This window comes from Martes martes (assembly GCF_963455335.1).
Source record: "Martes martes genome assembly, chromosome: 4".
Classification (NCBI taxonomy): Eukaryota; Metazoa; Chordata; class Mammalia; order Carnivora; family Mustelidae; genus Martes; species Martes martes.
Window position 1 is genome coordinate 74,270,456 of NC_137891.1, and position 17,874 is coordinate 74,288,329.

The window sequence follows — 17,874 nt, forward strand, 5'->3', positions numbered from 1 at the left end:
TTTCCTCTTCTGTAAATTCCAGATAACTAGTAATTTGATATTAGTATAGCCATAAGCATTGCAGACAGAAAAAAACCCAAGTTGAAAGGAGCTGGCCCAATAGAGGTGGTAGTATAGTAAATTCAAGTATGCTGATAGGCCTGAATCCGATGCACATTGGGGGAAATGACTGTGGAAGAAATTAGGAAGGTAAACGGGCTGGATCATATGCCAAACTCAAAGAAGTTTGAACGTGATCTTTAGTTTAATCCTAAAGTACTAAAGAAGACCAGATTTACCTGACTTTTCTGAAAGCCTACAATATGCTTTTGTCTGTGGGTATTTGGAGGTGGTTGAGACCAGTTGGGGTATGTTAAAATAGGCTGTGCAAGAGACGAGGACCAGAACTCAGGCAGTGGGAACATTACACTCAGCTTGGTTTACTAGCTAACATTTATTTAGTTCTCAGTAGCAAGCACTGAATTAAGCTTTTAAACTTTTTATTCCCATTATTGAGGTACTCTTGACAACAGTATAGGAAGTCAAGTACCATTGCTTCCATTCTGCAGCTACAGAAATTGAGGCTTGGAAAGGCTAAATAATTTACTAAACTTTAGATAGCTAGAAAATAATTTTAGGCCTATAGAGACATTCATTTAATGGTCTGAGAATCATCTCAGGTCTGTTTAATTCTATATATAAGTCAGTAAAGGAGGTATAACTACAGTGTATTTTTAACTAACCCACAGTATTTTGAATTATTAGAAGGCCTCAGAGTTGATGCTTGGAGAATCGTTTGGAGGGAAGAAACCAGTTAGGAGGTTTTTTCAAGAGAGACATTCTACATTTTAAATTGGGGCTATGTTTGTAGAGAAGATAGAATTGGAAAGAGATGAGAGAATTTCTAAGAATGTAACAAGAGTGTATCCTATATCTGGCTTTCACAATTGGTGTTATGCTGGAGATGAAGAGTGAGGGATGACATGTCCAAGGGGGCAGATTATGAGTGCCATCTTAGACTTATGAAGTTAAGAGTTGTCTTTGATATGGCCAAGGGGACATGTTAAGGAGATATTTTAATAAATGGCTCTGAAGTACTGAAGAGACATCTGAATTTGAAATACAAATTTGTGAGTCATCGTTGTGATATTATTTGGAACAGGATTGCTTATGGAAAGAATATAGCGTGAGAGGGGAAGATCAAGGGCCTAAGGCCAAAGGTAACAAAGAAGGAAAATAATCACTTAATAATAATAGCAGCCAGCATTTACTAAATGCTTACTCTTTGTTAAGCACAATGTTAAGCTTGTTTGTTTTACCTATTCTATTTCATTAATTCAGCCATAGAACCCAGTAGGAAGATAGATTTATCATCCACTTTAGCAGCTCAGGAAGATTAGGTGACTAGCCTAGATGAGTCACATTCCCAATAAATTGAGGAGCTGGCAATGACAGAACAAACTCTTAGTGATGGTTCTGCATGGTGAATGGTCATTGGTGAACTTTTTAAGAGCTTGCTTGGTGGCTTGATGGAAAGGGAGCAAAATTGAAAAAGATGGGATAAGGAAAAATGGAGATAGTAAAAGACAAGGCTTTTAAGAAATTGGACTTCTACAGAGCTTGGCTGGGGTCTTATATGAAACTAAGAGAAGTTTCTATGAATTTTTTTGGTGGTGTTTTTAAGATACGAGAAACTAGAACATGTTTATTTATAGGTATATGTGTGAAAGATGGTGTTGATAGTAAAAAGCTTCTAAAAGGTGGAAGAAGATATCCATTTAGAAAATACTTATTGAATGCCTGCTGTGTGATAGGCACAGTGCGAGGTACCATATCTGAGAACTTTTTATGATGTTATGATTTATGGAGAAATGCAATAGTTGGTACCTTCTTAAGCATTAACCAAAAGCCTCTTCAACCCCAAAGTAACTGAACTTTCATATGAATAGCATTGATTGTGTTTTGAAGTCTTGATTTCCTATTCAGTTCCCTCTTGAGGACTGAGACAGTCCTCAAGGTAGTACCAATGAGCGAGGGAGAAGACTGAATGGAAATGGTTATGGGGAAGAAATGAAAGTACAATGGCAAAGAATAATGTTGTCAATGAGAAGTATTTATTCAACACCTACTATGCCAGACACTGGCTTCGGCAGCAGGATGCGGCTACAGTATGAAGGAAATTATGTCCTTGAACTCATAAAACTTAAGTTCTGGTGGGTCAGAATAGATGGTACACATATGAACAAATAAACTGATTTCAGATACTGATAAGGGTTTTGAAGAAGAAAAATAAGACCATGTCAGAAGAGTGAGTGGGGGCTTCTGCTTTAGCCGTGATGGTCAGGTCAGGCCATTGTAAGGCTCTGTGATTTGAACTGAGATCTGAATGATAAGAAGCAGACCATCATGAAGAGATTTGGGAAAAGTGTATATGAGCAGGAGAGTACAAGTACAAAGGCCCTGAGGCCAAGGGACCAGAAAAGACAAGGCTGGAGTGTAGGAAATAAGGGTGCAAGTAAAGAAAGGTTACTGGGGCCAAATCATCCATGCCTTACTTTGTAGATGATGGTAAGGAGTTTGGATTTTATTTCTGTGTAATGAAAAACCATTGGCAAGTTTTAAGCAGGGAGTGACAATACTCTTATTTAGGAAGATGACAGGTTGCTGAGTTGCAAAGGGAAGCTCCGTTAAGGCAATGATTTTGTCCATTTTGTTCATTATTTTATCCTAGTGCCCCAAACAGTTTAGAATATATGGTCATTAATAGTTGTTGAATGAATGAACGAATCAGTGAATGCATTGTAGGAGACCAGAGCAATTGAAGGCTATTTGAGAAATCGAAGTGAGAGCTAGATGGTGGTTTAAATTGAGATTTGTTTGGAATACATAATTTCATTTATTTGAAATTGGGAGGTAGAATTTCCAGGACTTACTGGCTAGTGAAATGTGGAAAAGAATTGGGATAGATTTACTGCTTGTGATCTTACCAGCTGTGTGTAAGGCTCTTTACAGTGGCGGAAAGTGGATTTATTCAATTTGTAGGTGTGTAATGGTAGTGGCAGGTTACCAATAGCAGTTGTGCAAAAGCAGATGAGGACATTGTGCTGATGTTTTTGTTCTCTTGCTTCATTCGTTTCTCAGGAGAGATGTTTTCAAATACACTTCTATAATTTGTCAGGTCATTCTACATTGAAAGGATATGGAGAAGCTGACTTGAACTTTAGGCAAAAATCTTAAATCATAAGGCACAGTAGTTGCTTCCTAGACTTGGCATTGCCATTTTTGTAAACTACAGGGGTTTGTAGTTGGTGAACTACTTTGTTGTTTCTGGGAGTCACATTTGTTGTTTAAGTTTATTCTGTGGTGTTTGCATGGTGTTACTCTTAGATTCATTCATCTGACATAGCCTAGCATTGTAGTATTACTAAATGTATGGGCTTTAAATCCAAAATACTTTAACTTGATGTCTGCAAGATGGTACAAAAGGAGTTCTCTACTGTCATTCCCTCACAGGACATTGATTTTGGTAGTCATTCACAGACAAGAGTTCCGTTGTAGGAGTCTGGAAGTCCAGCAGAGAAGTTCGAGCACATCATTGGGGCCAAAAAAAAAAAAAAACAAAACAAAACTTGAGAATAGGTGCATTGATGCAAATAAGAGGAACATTTTCACTTAGCTTGCATCACCTCTCCATCAAGGTCAGTGCCAGGAGAGACCCCTACAGCCTGCAGTTGTACCCACAGGAGTCTGAGTGAGTACCCGGCTTTTCCAGCCAAGCAGGACACCGCCCAAGAACCACTTCTGTCTCTTCTCACCTACATTACTAGAGTGATCTGTAAGGCTGTGGGGTTGGGAGAGGCTGTGGGAGCACATAAACCAGGACTCAAACTCCAAAGTGTTGTTAGGAATCTCTTCATAGATACCTAACAGGAAGGCTGCCCACAAGCCACTGTGGACTCCTCACCCTCAGATCCTCACAGCTGGCTCACAGTCAGCCTCAACACTTTGTATACCTTGTGCAGACCCACCCCACTCACCACATTGGCCTTATTTTAGCGTGTGCTCCTGTAGATGGTGAGACTGAGCCTTTGCAAATGGCTAGCAAACAAGTGCAAAAAACTGGCATAACTGCGCAATTGGGGAAAGGCTCACAAACTTGAGTATTGCAGGGTACCATCCTAGAGAAAACAAATGGGTGACTTTCAGCACCTGGTCTGGCCTTTGTGGAATTGAGACAAAGCATATAATCTTAAGAATGCCCTCCAGGAGGGAACAGAAAGTGTGGAGAAGGTACATCTACAGAAGAGGTCAGAGAAAGCCTCCAAATTCCACATCAGACTCAAGGTGAGATAGCTGTCTCCCAAAGCCAGTCAGGAAAGGGTGGAGGAGATAACTCCTTCAGAAGACAGCAATGCAAAACTTCGAGTACAGAAAAATTAAGGAAATAAAACATTGCCAAAGGAACATAATTTCTTAATAACTGCTCCCCCCAAAATAGAGATCTACAAATTGTCTGTCAAAGAATTCAGAATAATTGTTTTAGGGAAGTTCAGTGAGCTTAAGAAAACACAGACAACTCAAAGAAATCAGGAAAACAATACATGAACGAAAAGAGATAAAACAGAGAAGTTTAAAAAGCTGCTAGAAATTTAGAGCTGAAGAATACAAGAAATAAAAATGCAGGAATCAGCAGAAGACTTGATCAAGCAGAAGAAAGAATCCACGAACTCAGAAACAGATCATTTGAAATCATGCAGTCAACAGAGAAAAAAGAAAATAAATAAAACAAGTAAAGAAAGCCTGTATGCATTATGGGGCACCATCAAGTGTAACTATTTACATTTCAGGAGTCCCAGAGAAGGAGAGAGAAAAGGCAGAAAGTTTATTTAAAGAAATGGTGGCTGAAAACTTCCCAAATGAGGGGCGATATAGGCACATCTAGCTGCGTGAAACTCAAAAATCCACAAATTCAACTCGGAAAGGACTTATTGAGATACATTATAATAAAACTGTTAAAAACCAAAGAATTTTGAAAGCAGTAGAAAAGAAACTCATCTGATAGAAGGGAACCCCCATAAAGCTATCAGCAAATATTTCATCAGAAACCCTATAGGCCAAAAGAGAGTAGGATATATTTGGAGTGCTGAAAGAAAAACAAAAACAAAAAAACCTGCCAACTGAGAATACTTTACCTTATAGCACTCTGTCCTTAGAAATGCAGAAAAGATAGACTTTCCCAGATAAATAAATGCATCACCACTAGATCTGCCTTACAAGAAATGTTAAAGGGAGTCCTTCAAGTTGAAATGAAAGGATGCTAAATAGTAATATAAAAAATGAGTATATAATGAAATTCAGAATTTTCTAATGTAATAGTGGTATGTAAATCATTTAACTTTAATATAAAAGTTAAAAGATGAGTATTTTTTTGAAACTATAGCTACAAAAATTTGTTAACAGAGAATATAAAAAGATGTAACATTAAAAACATGTTGTAGAAGGAGTGAAAGAGGGAAGAGTTCATATGCAATCAAAGTTGTTATCAACTTAAAATAGACTGTTATAACTACAAGATATGTTACATAAGTCTCATGATAACCACAAGACAAAAACCTCTGATAGACAAAGGATACCACCATGGAAAATAATCATATCAGAAAGGAAGACATTTTGAGAGTAAGAAAGGAACAAAGAAGCCACAAAAAACCAGGAAGCAATTAACAGGATGGCATTAGTAAATCCACACTTACTAATTATTTGAAATGTAGATGAACTAAATTCTCCAGTCAAAAAGCAGACCAGGTGAATGGATTAAAAAAAAAGAGAAAAAACCCAAATATATGCCACCAATAAGAGAAACACTTCAGCTTTAAAGGCACACATAGGATCAGAGTGAAGGGGTAGAAAAAAAAATACTCCATGCAAATGGAAACCCAAAGAGAATGGGATAGCTATACTGTTATCAGACAGAATAGACTTTAAGTAAAAAAACTCTAACAAGGGGCAAAGAAGAATTTATGTAATGATAAAAGGGTCAGTTTATCAGGAAGATATAATAATTGTAAATACATAAGCACCCAACATCAGAACACTGAATATATCGAGCACATATTATAGATCTAGGTACAGAAACAGATAGCAGTGCAATAATAATAGAGACTTCAGTACCTCACTTTCATCAATGGATAGATCATCTGGATAGATCATCAATAAGGAAATAATAAACTTGCACTACTTTTCACACTGGTACAGGCACTGTCAGAAATGTATAGCCTATTTCATCCAACAGTAGCAGAATACACATTCTTCTCAAGCTCATATGGAGTACTTTCCGGGGTAGATAACGTGGAAGGCAGAAAACGAGTCCTAACAAATTGAAGATTAAAATTATAATCGTAGGTCTTTTTTGACCACGGTGGTGTCAATGACAGGACAAAAGCTGGAAGATGCACAGACCTATGAAAATTATAACAGTGTGCCCTTGAACAATCAATGGGTTCAAGAAGAAATCAAAAGGGAAATAAAAAAAAATCTTGAAATTAACAAAAAAGGGACACCTGGGTGGCTCAGTTGGTTAAGTGTCCAGCTCTTGATTTTGGCTCACATTATGATCTCAGGGTCGTGAGATTGAGTTCTGCACTCAGCTCAGAGCCTGCTTATGATTCTCTCCCTTTACTACCCTCCTTCTCTTACTCTTTCTCTAAAAATAAAATTCATAAATGAAAGCATAAACATTATACCTGATACTGCAAATACAAATGATCATGAGAGACTACTATTAACAATGATAGGCCAACGGATTGGATAATCTAGAAGAAATGGATCAATTCTTAGAAACATGCTACCTACTAAGACTGATTCATGAAGAAATAGAATACCTGAACTGACCTGTAAGGAGATTGAATCATTAATGAAACTTCCTGGTAAAGAAAATCCCAGAATGAGATGTCTTCACTGGTCTACTAAACATTTAAAGGAAAAATAATACCAATCCTTTTCAAATTCTTCCCCCAAATTGAAGAGGATGGAACACTTCCAAACTCACTTTATGAAGGCAACATTACCCTGATACCAAAGCTATGCAGGATACTATAAGAAAAGAAAATCACAGGCTATTATTCCTCATGCACATAACATGCAAAAATCCTCAAAGTCCTAGCAAAATAATTCAACAGACGTTAAAAGAATCAAACACCGTGATCAAGTGGGATTTATCCCTGGGATGAAGGATGGTTTCCATATATGCAAATCAGTCAATGTGATATATACCACCTTAGCAGAATGAAAGATAAAGAACACATGATTATCTCACTATAAAAATAAAAAGATAAATATAAAAAGCACTTGACAAAATTCAAAATTTTTTTCATGATAAAAACTCAACAAATTAGGTATAGAAGAAATATACCTCAACATAATAAAGGTGATATATGACAAGCTCACAGCTAACATGAGACCCATTCATGAAAATCTGAAAGCTTTTCTTCTAACATCATTAGGAAGACAAGGATACCCACTCTTAGTACTTTTTAATTCAACATAATATTGGAAGTCCTAGCTGGAGCTAGGTAAGTAAAAAAAATAAAATTTATCCAAATCAGAAAAGAAGAAATAAAATTATCTGTGTGCAGATGACATGATTTTACATATAGAAAACTAAAATTTTTAGCAAAATACTATTAGAACTAAAGTTATAGGATACAAAATCAACAAACAAACAACATTTTTTTTTTTCTTTTTAAGATTTTACAGATTTAGAGAGAGAGCACAAGAGGGTGAAGGTCAGAGGGAGAAGCAGGGACTCGACTCCAGGATCATGACCTGAACTGAACGCAGTTGCCCAACTAACTGAGCCACCCAGGCACCCAAACAAAAACCATTTTATTTCTGTGAACTAACAACAATGAACTATTTGAGAGAGGAATTAAGAAAACAATTCCATTTATAATAGGATCAAAAACAATAAAATTCTGAAGAATAAATTTAACCAGGGACGTGAAAGATCTGAAAACTCTGTCATTGGTAAAAATAGTTGAAGAAGACACGAAAAATGGAAAGGTGTTGCATGTCTTGGATTAGAAAAATTAGTATTGTTAAATTGTCCATACTGCTGAAAGCAATCGACACATTTAGTGCAATCCCTATCAAAATTCCAATGTCAGTTTTCAGTGAAATAGAATAAATAATACAAAATTCACACAGAACCACAAAAGACCCAAGTAGCTGAAGCAATTTTATGCAAGAAAGACAAAGCTGGAAGCATCACATTTCCTGATTTAAAATTATATTACAAAGCTACTTTAATCAAAACAGTATGATAGTGGCATAAAACATATGCTTAGACCAAAGGAATATAGACTAAATCCACACATACACATTTAACTAATATTTGACAAGGCATCAAGAACATACCACAGGAAAAAGATAGTTTTCTCAATAAAGGTGCTGGGAAAGCTGGTTATATCCAAAAGAATAAAACTGGATCCCTATCTTACACCACTCAACAGAAACTAACTCAAAATGCACAAGAGGAGTGCCTGGGTGGCTCAAGTCCTTAAGCTTCTGCCTTTGGCTCAGGTCACTTAGGCTCCCCGCTTGGCAGGAAGTCTGCTTCTCCCTCTCCCACTCCCCCTGCTTGTATTCCCTCTCTCGTTCTCTCTGTCAAATAAATAAAATCTTAAAAAAAAATTCTCAAAAGATTTAAATATACCACCTGAAACCATAAGCCACACAGAGAAAGTTCTGCGTGGTATCACTAGTATGTGGAAGCTAAAAAAAAATGTTGAGCTCATAGAAACAGTGATTAGAATGGTGATTGCCAGAGTCTAGGGAATGGAGGGGATGTTGGTCTAAGGGTATTACTTTTAGTTATAAATAAGATAAGTTCTGAGCATCGGATATACAGTCAGATTGCTATGGTTAATGCTGTATCGTGTACTTGAAATTTGCTTCAAGAGTAGATCTTAACTGTTCTCACCACAAAAGAAAAAAGTAAGTGATAGATGCATTAATTAACTTGATTCTGGTAATCATTTTGTAGTATATACATATATCAAATCATCACACTGTATACTTAACGTGTATGCGAATATATCAAATCATCACACTGTACACTTAACATGTGTGTGTGTGAATATATATATACACATATGTATATATGTGTAGCTTTCTCAGTGAAGCTTTGGGGAAAAGCCAAATATATCACCAGTGCCACAGTCTTAATTATTCTAACATTAAAGTAAGTCCTGATATTTGGTCAGGAAAGTCATCCCACCATGTTAATTCTTTGTTTTTTTCCTTCCTTCCTTTCACCAAAATGGCTTGCTCTTTTTCCAAGAAGGGGTTTAAAAAAAAAGACAACTTATAGGGATTTTGATTGGAGTTTTCATTAAATTTATAGATTTACTGATGGGAGAATTGACATCCTTACCATTTGTAACTCCTTAATGTTTTTTCATACAGCTTAATTTTCTCCATAGTGCTTTTGCACATCTTAGTAGTTTTAAGTCTGGATAGTTTACTTTTTTTGTTAGTTTTAAAAGCTTCCGTTTTTATGTTAAGTACTTTTAATATTTGTTGCTGGTATATAAAAAATGCAATTGATTGTTAAATATTGATCTTGTATCTATAGACTTTGCTACATTCTGTTATTCTGTAGTTTATCTACAGATTCTTTTGGGTTTTCTCAGTCATCAGTTGCATGTTATGATTTCACTTCTTTCTATCTCTGTACCTCCCTACACAGGCCACCCTCCTTTAAGTTTCTGCAGGATGCTCTGTGCATTGTTCATAGAGGTTACAATGGAGGGCAGCTTACTCTGTGTCATGTCTGCATGGTCCTTACACCATCCAGTTTCCATTATTGTCAAACCTCATCTCCATCCATTTCCTTTCTTCTTGGCTTACTCTGCTCTAGCCATATCTTTTTTTTTTTTTTTTTTTAAGATATTATTTATTTATTTGAGAGAGAAAGCACAAGCAGGAAGAGAGATAGAGGGAAAAGCAGATTGCCTGCTGAGCTGGAAGCCCAGCTTGGGGCTCGATCCCAGGACCTAGAGATTATCTGAGCTGAAGGCAGATACTTAACTGTCTGAGCCACCCAAGTGCCCCTGCTCTAGCCATACTTTACTCCTTGCTTGCTCCTGAATATACCAGGCACACTCCCACCGCAGGGCCTTTGAGTTTTTACACCATGGGCTGGAAGGTGAGATGCCTGCTAGGCCCACTTCCTTTAAATTGTCATTCTAATACCACCTTTTCCTTAGCTACCCTATCTTTGAAAACAAACAGCAGCTTTATTGCAGCATATTTTGCATATATAATTTGCCCCTGGCAGCTGTCCATTTCAGTAGTTTTTCGATTTGCCAAAGTGTACAACTTTTGTCATTAATCAGTTTTAGAACATTTTTATCACCCTAATAATTAACCTGTGCTCGTTTACTGTTAATCTCTGTTCCTACCCTTACCCCAGGCAACCGCTGATATCTTGACTCTGTAGATGTGCCTTTTACAGACATTTCACGTAAATGGAATCATCCAGTATGTGATCTCTTGTTTCTTGCTTATTTCACTTAGCATAATGTTTTGGGGGTTCCTCAGTCCTATAGTATGAATAGTACTTCATTTCTTTTTTGGCTGGATAACATTTCATTGTATGGATGTACCACGTTTTGTCTATCCATTCATCAGCTGATGGGCATTAGGTAGTTTCTAATTTTTGGCTAGTTAGTATGAATAATACCAGGCACCCTATCTTATTAAAGAATAACCATTCTTCTACTGTCCTACAACATACTTCTTCCCTGCTACATTTTATGTCTTCTTGTTGTCACTATTCAGCATATCACATTTTACTTATGTATCTTGTTTATTGTTTATCTTCCTTTCTAGAATTTCTACTAAGCTCCACAAGGGCAGAGAGTTTTGTCTCAAACTGATCACTTTTATACATCAGGCCTTAGAACTAGCATGTGGTAGGCAATCAGTAAACATTTGCAGAATCAGTGAAGAAATAAGTGAATGGATGGATTGGATGCTTATTGTACACCATATTAAAAATATTTTTTGATTTGGGCACCTGGGTGGCTCACTGGGTTAAGCCTCTGCCTTCAGCTCAGGTCATGATCTCAGGGTCCTGGGATCGAGTCCCGCATCGGGCTCTCTGCAGGGAGCCTGCTTCCTCCTCTCTCTCTCTCTCTCTCTGCCTGCCTCTCTGCCTACTTGTGATCTCTATCAAATAAATAAATAAAATCTTTAAAAAAAATATTTTTCGATTTAAGTGGCTTGATGTTTCTGGAATTTACTGTTTTTATCCTTTTGGATTACCCAGCTTAGCTTTGTTTACATTTTATAATATACTAACTTATGATCTATTTTATTATTTCCATGTTTCTTTTTTCTTTTGATCAAAGGTATATTTTAGATGATTACTTTTCTAGGACATTGTGTCTCAGCATTCATCATTTCTCTGTTTTAAGGCATATTTCTTTCAAGTCCATTGTCACTTTTCTCTTCCTCTTATAATTTGATCGTGTTCAGTGTTCTGTAATATTGTCAGTCTATTTTTACACTTTAGATCTACTGTTTTTTGTAAATATCATTAAGCTTTAAATAGTCTGTTTCTTAGTTTCTCTATATTTCTCTATATTTGGATTCTCTATCTTAGGCAACAAACAGCTTAAATATTAGATTAGAAAGTACTTAAAGACAGGATGTTGCTGGAATTTCTTTTATATAATATATTTCCATTTTACAGTGAAATGCTTCAAAATAAAAATACTATTTTACCTACTTTCAGTTTGTGTGATTTGGTCTGAAATGTTTTTCTGTCTTTTATTTTCTCAGGTGGCATTTTTTTGTTTCTAAATTTTTCATCTGTCTTCTGTTTTTGGTGCAGATAAATACTGAGGAACATGTGGATGCAGCTGATCAGGAGGTTATCTTATGGGATCGTAAGATTCCTGAGGACATCCTGAAGGAAATAGCCACCCCTAAAGAGGTACCAGCAGAGAGTGTTACTGTCTGGATCGATCCACTTGATGCTACACAGGAATATACAGGTGACTCTACATTAAGGTTGATCTCAGACTTTAGATTGCCATTATATATTGGAGAACCAGAACAAAGGCAGGTAATATATACTTGGTGGTAAATACTTTACCGATCTTACACAACTTTTTCAGTTAGATTTTAAGGATTAATGCAGTGTGGTATGAAACCTTTGGATTGGATCAGTTATTCTCAACCTTACCCCCCTACCCCAAAACCAGTATATTGTGGCATACTCCTGTTGGTGGTAGTGATTCACTGTATCACTGATCCTTCAGTGAAGGGGCATTTTTAGCAGTCACAAAAAAAATGGTTCCTATTGGACACCTGTTTATTGAAGTGTTTGTTTATTGAGTTATATATTGAGGTGTGAGTTCAGATATTTATTTATATAGCCAGAATACATTATTTACTTGTGATTTGGGGAATTTAGGTTTTATTGCATATACATCTATCTTTGGAATTCAGAATACTAGTTACCCAGGGATAATTAAGTAGCAAAAGAGAGAATTACTCATCTCATCTCCACTTTCTTTCTTTCTTTTTTTTTTTTTTTTTTTTTTTTTTTTTTACCTAGTCCTAGCTTAGATTTCATTTCTATAGCTCCTCTCTTGCCTTGTTTCTCACCTGGAGATATCCAATTCCTATTTTTCCTCTGTTCTGTTGGTGTATATGGTAAAGTTAATTGCTTATCTATGTGCTCTCCTTCTAGATGGTAAGTTCTGAGTGTGGGGCCTTCTGCTTTTTCATCTTTGTATTCTAGTCGTTAGGCACTGAACTTGACCATAGTAGACACTCAGTAGGTAGCTTTTTGGAGAACAGAAGGAAGATATACAAGGTGTCTTAATAGTAACTGATATTAGAAAATATTTTGTAGAAATAGGTAATGGAAATGGGGAATATTGAGGGGATTTTTTTTTAAAGGTTTTATTTATTTATTTGACACAGAGAGAGATCACAAGCAGGCAGAGAGGCAAGCAGAGAGAGAGAGAGAGAGAAGCAGGCTCCCCGCTGAGCAGAGAGCCCGATGCGGGACTCGATCCCAGGACCCTGAGATCATGACCTGAGCTGAAGGCAGAGGCTTAACCCACTGCCACCCAGGCATCCCAGAGAATTCTTCCATGTTTCTCTCTTAGGGGGATTTTTTAATAAAAATTTTTCCTAAACCAAAATTGGCCTGATCATATAATAGTGATGATATTTAGTGAGTACATCCCTTGTACAGAGACTAATTAAGTATTTGAGTTGATTTTCAAATTTAAAACTAAAATTTTGAATTATTTTAATAATTTTTGTTACTGTTTTTTTTTTGTTTGTTTGTTTTCTTTTTCTTCACAGAGGATCTTCGAAAGTATGTCACTACTATGGTATGTGTGGCTGTGAATGGTAAACCTGTACTAGGAGTGATACATAAACCATTTTCTGAATATACAGGTAAGAAATGCACTAGAGCTTTCGAGAGTTAATGTTATTAAGTCATACATCTGTAATACTTAACCACCCTATCAGAATCTCAGCTGTAGCTCAGCAATTATTAGTCAATCCCCTACCATACCTCACCCTTTTGTTGGATACAGTGAAGATTTTGTCATTGGTAATGATAATATATGATGAAGCAGAGCTTTCTAAACTTTCTTTAGAGGATAGAAACTGACAATGAGAGATAGTCAGTGTTGAGGAGTATAGTTGGGCACAGACTTCCCAGCAGCTGAATTCTTTCTCTTGTGCTGTTGCAGGGGATAAGGTCCAGGGCTCTTAACACATTGATTCCATGTGGGTTCTGAGATCCACCATCAGGGACCTTAGCCAAATCTGTTGTCACATTAGCAAATGAGCTTGATATTGTGGTGGTTAAGGGGAATGGCAACTTGGCAGCCTCAGCATCAAAATTAGATGGTGTTAACAGTGGAAGTCTTACTAATCAGGCTAATCCTAGCATAGCCCTGGACACTTTTTCAGAGTTCAGAGTTTCAGAGCTCATTTGACCCTTGCCTACCCCACCTTCTTGATGTAGTCATGTTTGTTAGCTTTGTACAGATGGCAGGTGAGATGTTTGATCGTCATGTTGGGAGTTGGGAGTATAGAATATCATGTCAAAGAGCTTCCCCTGCAGCTCAGGATGACCTTATGCAAAGCCTTTCCAGTGCTAGTGAATACTGGCATGACATTTTGGCACAACCATTATGCTGTAGTTTGCCGGAGAGGATAGCCATGGTCTTCTGAATAGCAGTGATAGTGTGTGACCTGTGGTTGCAAGTCCAGAATGACGCCGTGAGTTGTCTGGGTAGAGAAGTTGAGGGAAAGAATTAGTGATGTTAAGCAATATCACTGACAGCCTGAAGGGACTCATCATAGTTTTAATTGTCATTCCCATCAAGAACACGGGGCAAGCATTATTGCCTTTTAGCTCCACTGTTATCTAAAGCAATGAGGTTCGTGATGGTGACAGTATCCATTTTGCCATTGCCTGTGTTGAAAAAGGCCCTAATGGCAAGGTGTTTTGGGTTAAATAATTTCCCCCTCAAATTCATGTTCACCCCTGTATTAGTTTCCTAGGGTTGCCATAAAAACAAAAAAAGCCCTACAAACTGTGTGTCTTTAAACAATAGATACGTAGTCTAACAGAGTTTTGGAGGCTTGAAGGCCTCAAGGTGTTGGCAGAGGCATGCTCTCTTTGAAACCTGTAAGGGAGAATTCTTCCATGTTTCTCTCTTAGTTTCTAATAGTTTCACAGCAGTCTGTTGTGTTCCTTGGCTTGTGAACACATCACTCTGTTCTCTGCCTTCAACACCTCATGGCATTCTGCCTATGTCTCTGGGTTACTTCTTATGAAGACACCAGTCATACTGGATGAAAAGCCCACCCTACTCTGCCGTGGCCTCATTTAACTGATTACATCTGCAATAACCCTGTTTGCAAATAAGGTCTAATTCTGCTGTGCTGGCATTAGGACTTCAGTATATCTTTTGAGGGACGATAAACCCATAACAGTCAGAACTTCAGAATGGGACCTTATTTGAAATTCAGGTCTTTACAGATGTGATTAAGGTAAGTTATCAGGATAAGATCATCCTGGATTAGGGTGGGTCCTTAAATCAATGAGAGTGTCCTTATAAGAAACCAGGATTACTGAGACATGGGGGATAGGATAGGATGGTAGAGGCACAGATTAGAGTGATGCATATAAGCCAAGAAGCACCAAAGATTGCTGGCAGTTGCTGGAAGCTAGAAGAGAGGCATGGAATAAATTCTCCCTTAAGAGTGTCCAGAAGTAATAAACCCTACCAGTCCCAATATCTGGATTTTGGATTGCCAGTACATTTCATGAACTGTGAAATGTGTGAGCTTCCAAGACTGAGAAAGTAAATTTCTCTTTTTCTAAGCCACCATGTTTATGGTAGTTTGTCATGACAGCCCTAGGAAACAAATACACCCAGCATCCATACAGCTAGCTCTGTTGTTTACTCCACCCTTCTCACTGTGCCTCGGTGTGTGGCTGACACTGCATAAAAAGGCTGGCTGTCAAGTGGACAGAAATGGAGACAAGGTTAATTTTTGACTACTCTTAAAACTTAACTTGTCTTGCGGAATACTTTGTATCCCAGATTCCAGCTCCGCTGAGATTGGCTGAACATAGACCAAATCTGTTTTGTGTTAATCTGACCTTATATCTTCTTTTCATAATTCATATAGTTTGCAGTTAACAATTTGATGAGCTGTAAAGAACTTGTCATTATTGCAACAGTGTGCCTTAAAATTAATTATGTAATTATTTTATGATTTGTGGGTTGCTTTCACATGTTTCCTTTAATCCTTACTGCATAAGTGAGGCTACAGGTTAGGCTACTAATTTAGGCTGTTGTAATACACTGCACCAGAATAAAAGAGTTTGAACAAAATAGTTGATTTCTCTCTTCTCTAACAGTACATATGCAAACAGATCAGGCATGCAGGCTATTCTCTTTTGTTGCTTTGCCTTGGTAAATTTTGGTGCCCCCTTCTGCTTGACTGAGGATGGCTCTCTGGTTTATCCACATTTCACCAGTGAAGAGGATTAAAGGGGAAGACGTGGACATTTTCTGCTAAGGGTTTGTCCTAAAAGTTGCATGCATCACTTCAGCTCATATCCCATTGACCAAAACGTAGCTTGAACCCAGCCATAGGGGAGGTTAAGAAATGTGGTCTTTATTTTTCACTGCCATCCAAGCATCAAGGGTTCTGTCACTTAGGGAGAATAGAGCAAGTGGATATTGGAGCATAACTTAATTTAGCAGTATTGCTACACTTAGTATAACACATTAGAGAGGGGTGCACTTACTAATACTACCACTTATAGATGAGCAAATGAGACTTAGAAGTTTGATATATTCCTCAAGGTCATCCAGCTAAATTAGAGGAGGAAGCAACCTTAGGGATTTTATGCAATTCAGTATATCACACCACTTTCATAATAACTCAACAATTCCTAACATTTGTATAGTGGTTAACTATTTCCAATAAACTAAATTATGTCATTTGAACCTTGTGATAACTCTGTGAGACAAAGATAAGTGTTGCTATTTTTGTTTTTTTATAGATGGGAAAAGGGGCTTAGCAAAGTTCTTATGAAAGCCACATAGTTCCTAATGTTACAGCAAGAGCTAACCACTCCTTATTAATATCTCACATTTGTTTAGTATTTTCACAGTTTATGAAGTGTATTGACATAAATTCATTTCAGCCTCAAAATCACTCTGGAAAGCATATAAAAGAGGAATTATAGTGACTTTCAATTAAAGAAAAAAACAGGCATGTAAAGGTTAAGTCTTTGAAGTCCTCTTTTTTTTCTTTCCTCCCGTCCGTCCGTCCTTCCTTTCTTTCTTTCTAAATTGAAGTATAGTTAACTCATTTTTTGATAGTGTTCCTCATTGCCTATCTATATCAGTTAGGGTTGCATTTATCTGCATACAGATAAATGGGTTTTATTTTTCTCATGTAGTAAGATGGGCAAGTGGCAGGAAGGTTCAGTTTATGATACTGTTAAGCACCTGAATCCTCTTTTTGCTTTTTCTCTTAGAAGGTAGCTTTTTGTTTGCTTACTTACAAAGATGGGTACTTCCAGTTTCCATGGTTTTCTTCCAGGCTGGAAGAAAGGGGGAAGAAGAGGGACAAAAGATCTATCCCAGATATTCTTTGTATTAGAAAAGAGTAACTTTAAGCCCTCTGCTCCATCTCATTAGCCAAATGTCACATGGCCCCCTTAGCTGCACACAGCCTGCTACTCCAGAGAGAATTAGAATCGTAGTAAAGGAAATGAAGAGGAAGTTGATACTGGATAGGCGAAGAGATTCACATTCTTTGGGTCCTAATTTCCACATCTATTCATTTTAGGGGTGGGAGAATAAGGATCATAAAAAATGCCCATTTAAAAAAAAATGTATTCCATAAGACTATGTATCCTCTCCCCCTAGAGTCTTACCTCCTCTAAAATAAAAAAGCCGAAAGTTTCCAACTTAGGAACAGCTTGTGTTTCAAAATGGTTTCTGTAAGTTGTAAGAAAATGCCCTGTTCTTCTGTAATGCTGCTAAGTCGTCCAGTATGCTGGAACAAAGGCACTTGCTAGTCAGCAAACATTCCAGAAGAATCAATAAGTCCTTAATTAGGTGTGGGGTGACCTTCTGTTCCTGGATTGAAGGGGTGTTTGGCTTGTGTTCTCTTTTTGGACTGTTATTTTCAGATCTAGACTGTATATTGATGTTGGCAGAGTACCAACTATCAAGTATTATATGCTAACCAGAATTTAGCTACACTTGACTATAATGGGAGCCAGATAGTATTGTTGTTGGCAGCAGGTAAAGCAAAACTGAT

At 37.2% G+C, this 17,874-nt stretch overlaps 1 protein-coding gene across 1 annotated transcript in view; it reads left to right on the top strand.

The window, feature by feature from the left end:
- Positions 1-17,874, top strand: part of BPNT2 (3'(2'), 5'-bisphosphate nucleotidase 2) — a 30,276-nt gene that overhangs the window by 4,399 nt on the left and 8,003 nt on the right. Inside the window, exons 2-3 of the mRNA XM_080802047.1 lie at positions 11,876-12,038; positions 13,366-13,461. Coding sequence (XP_080658173.1) covers positions 11,876-12,038; positions 13,366-13,461 — 259 coding nt within the window. The remainder of the gene's footprint in view (positions 1-11,875; positions 12,039-13,365; positions 13,462-17,874) is intronic.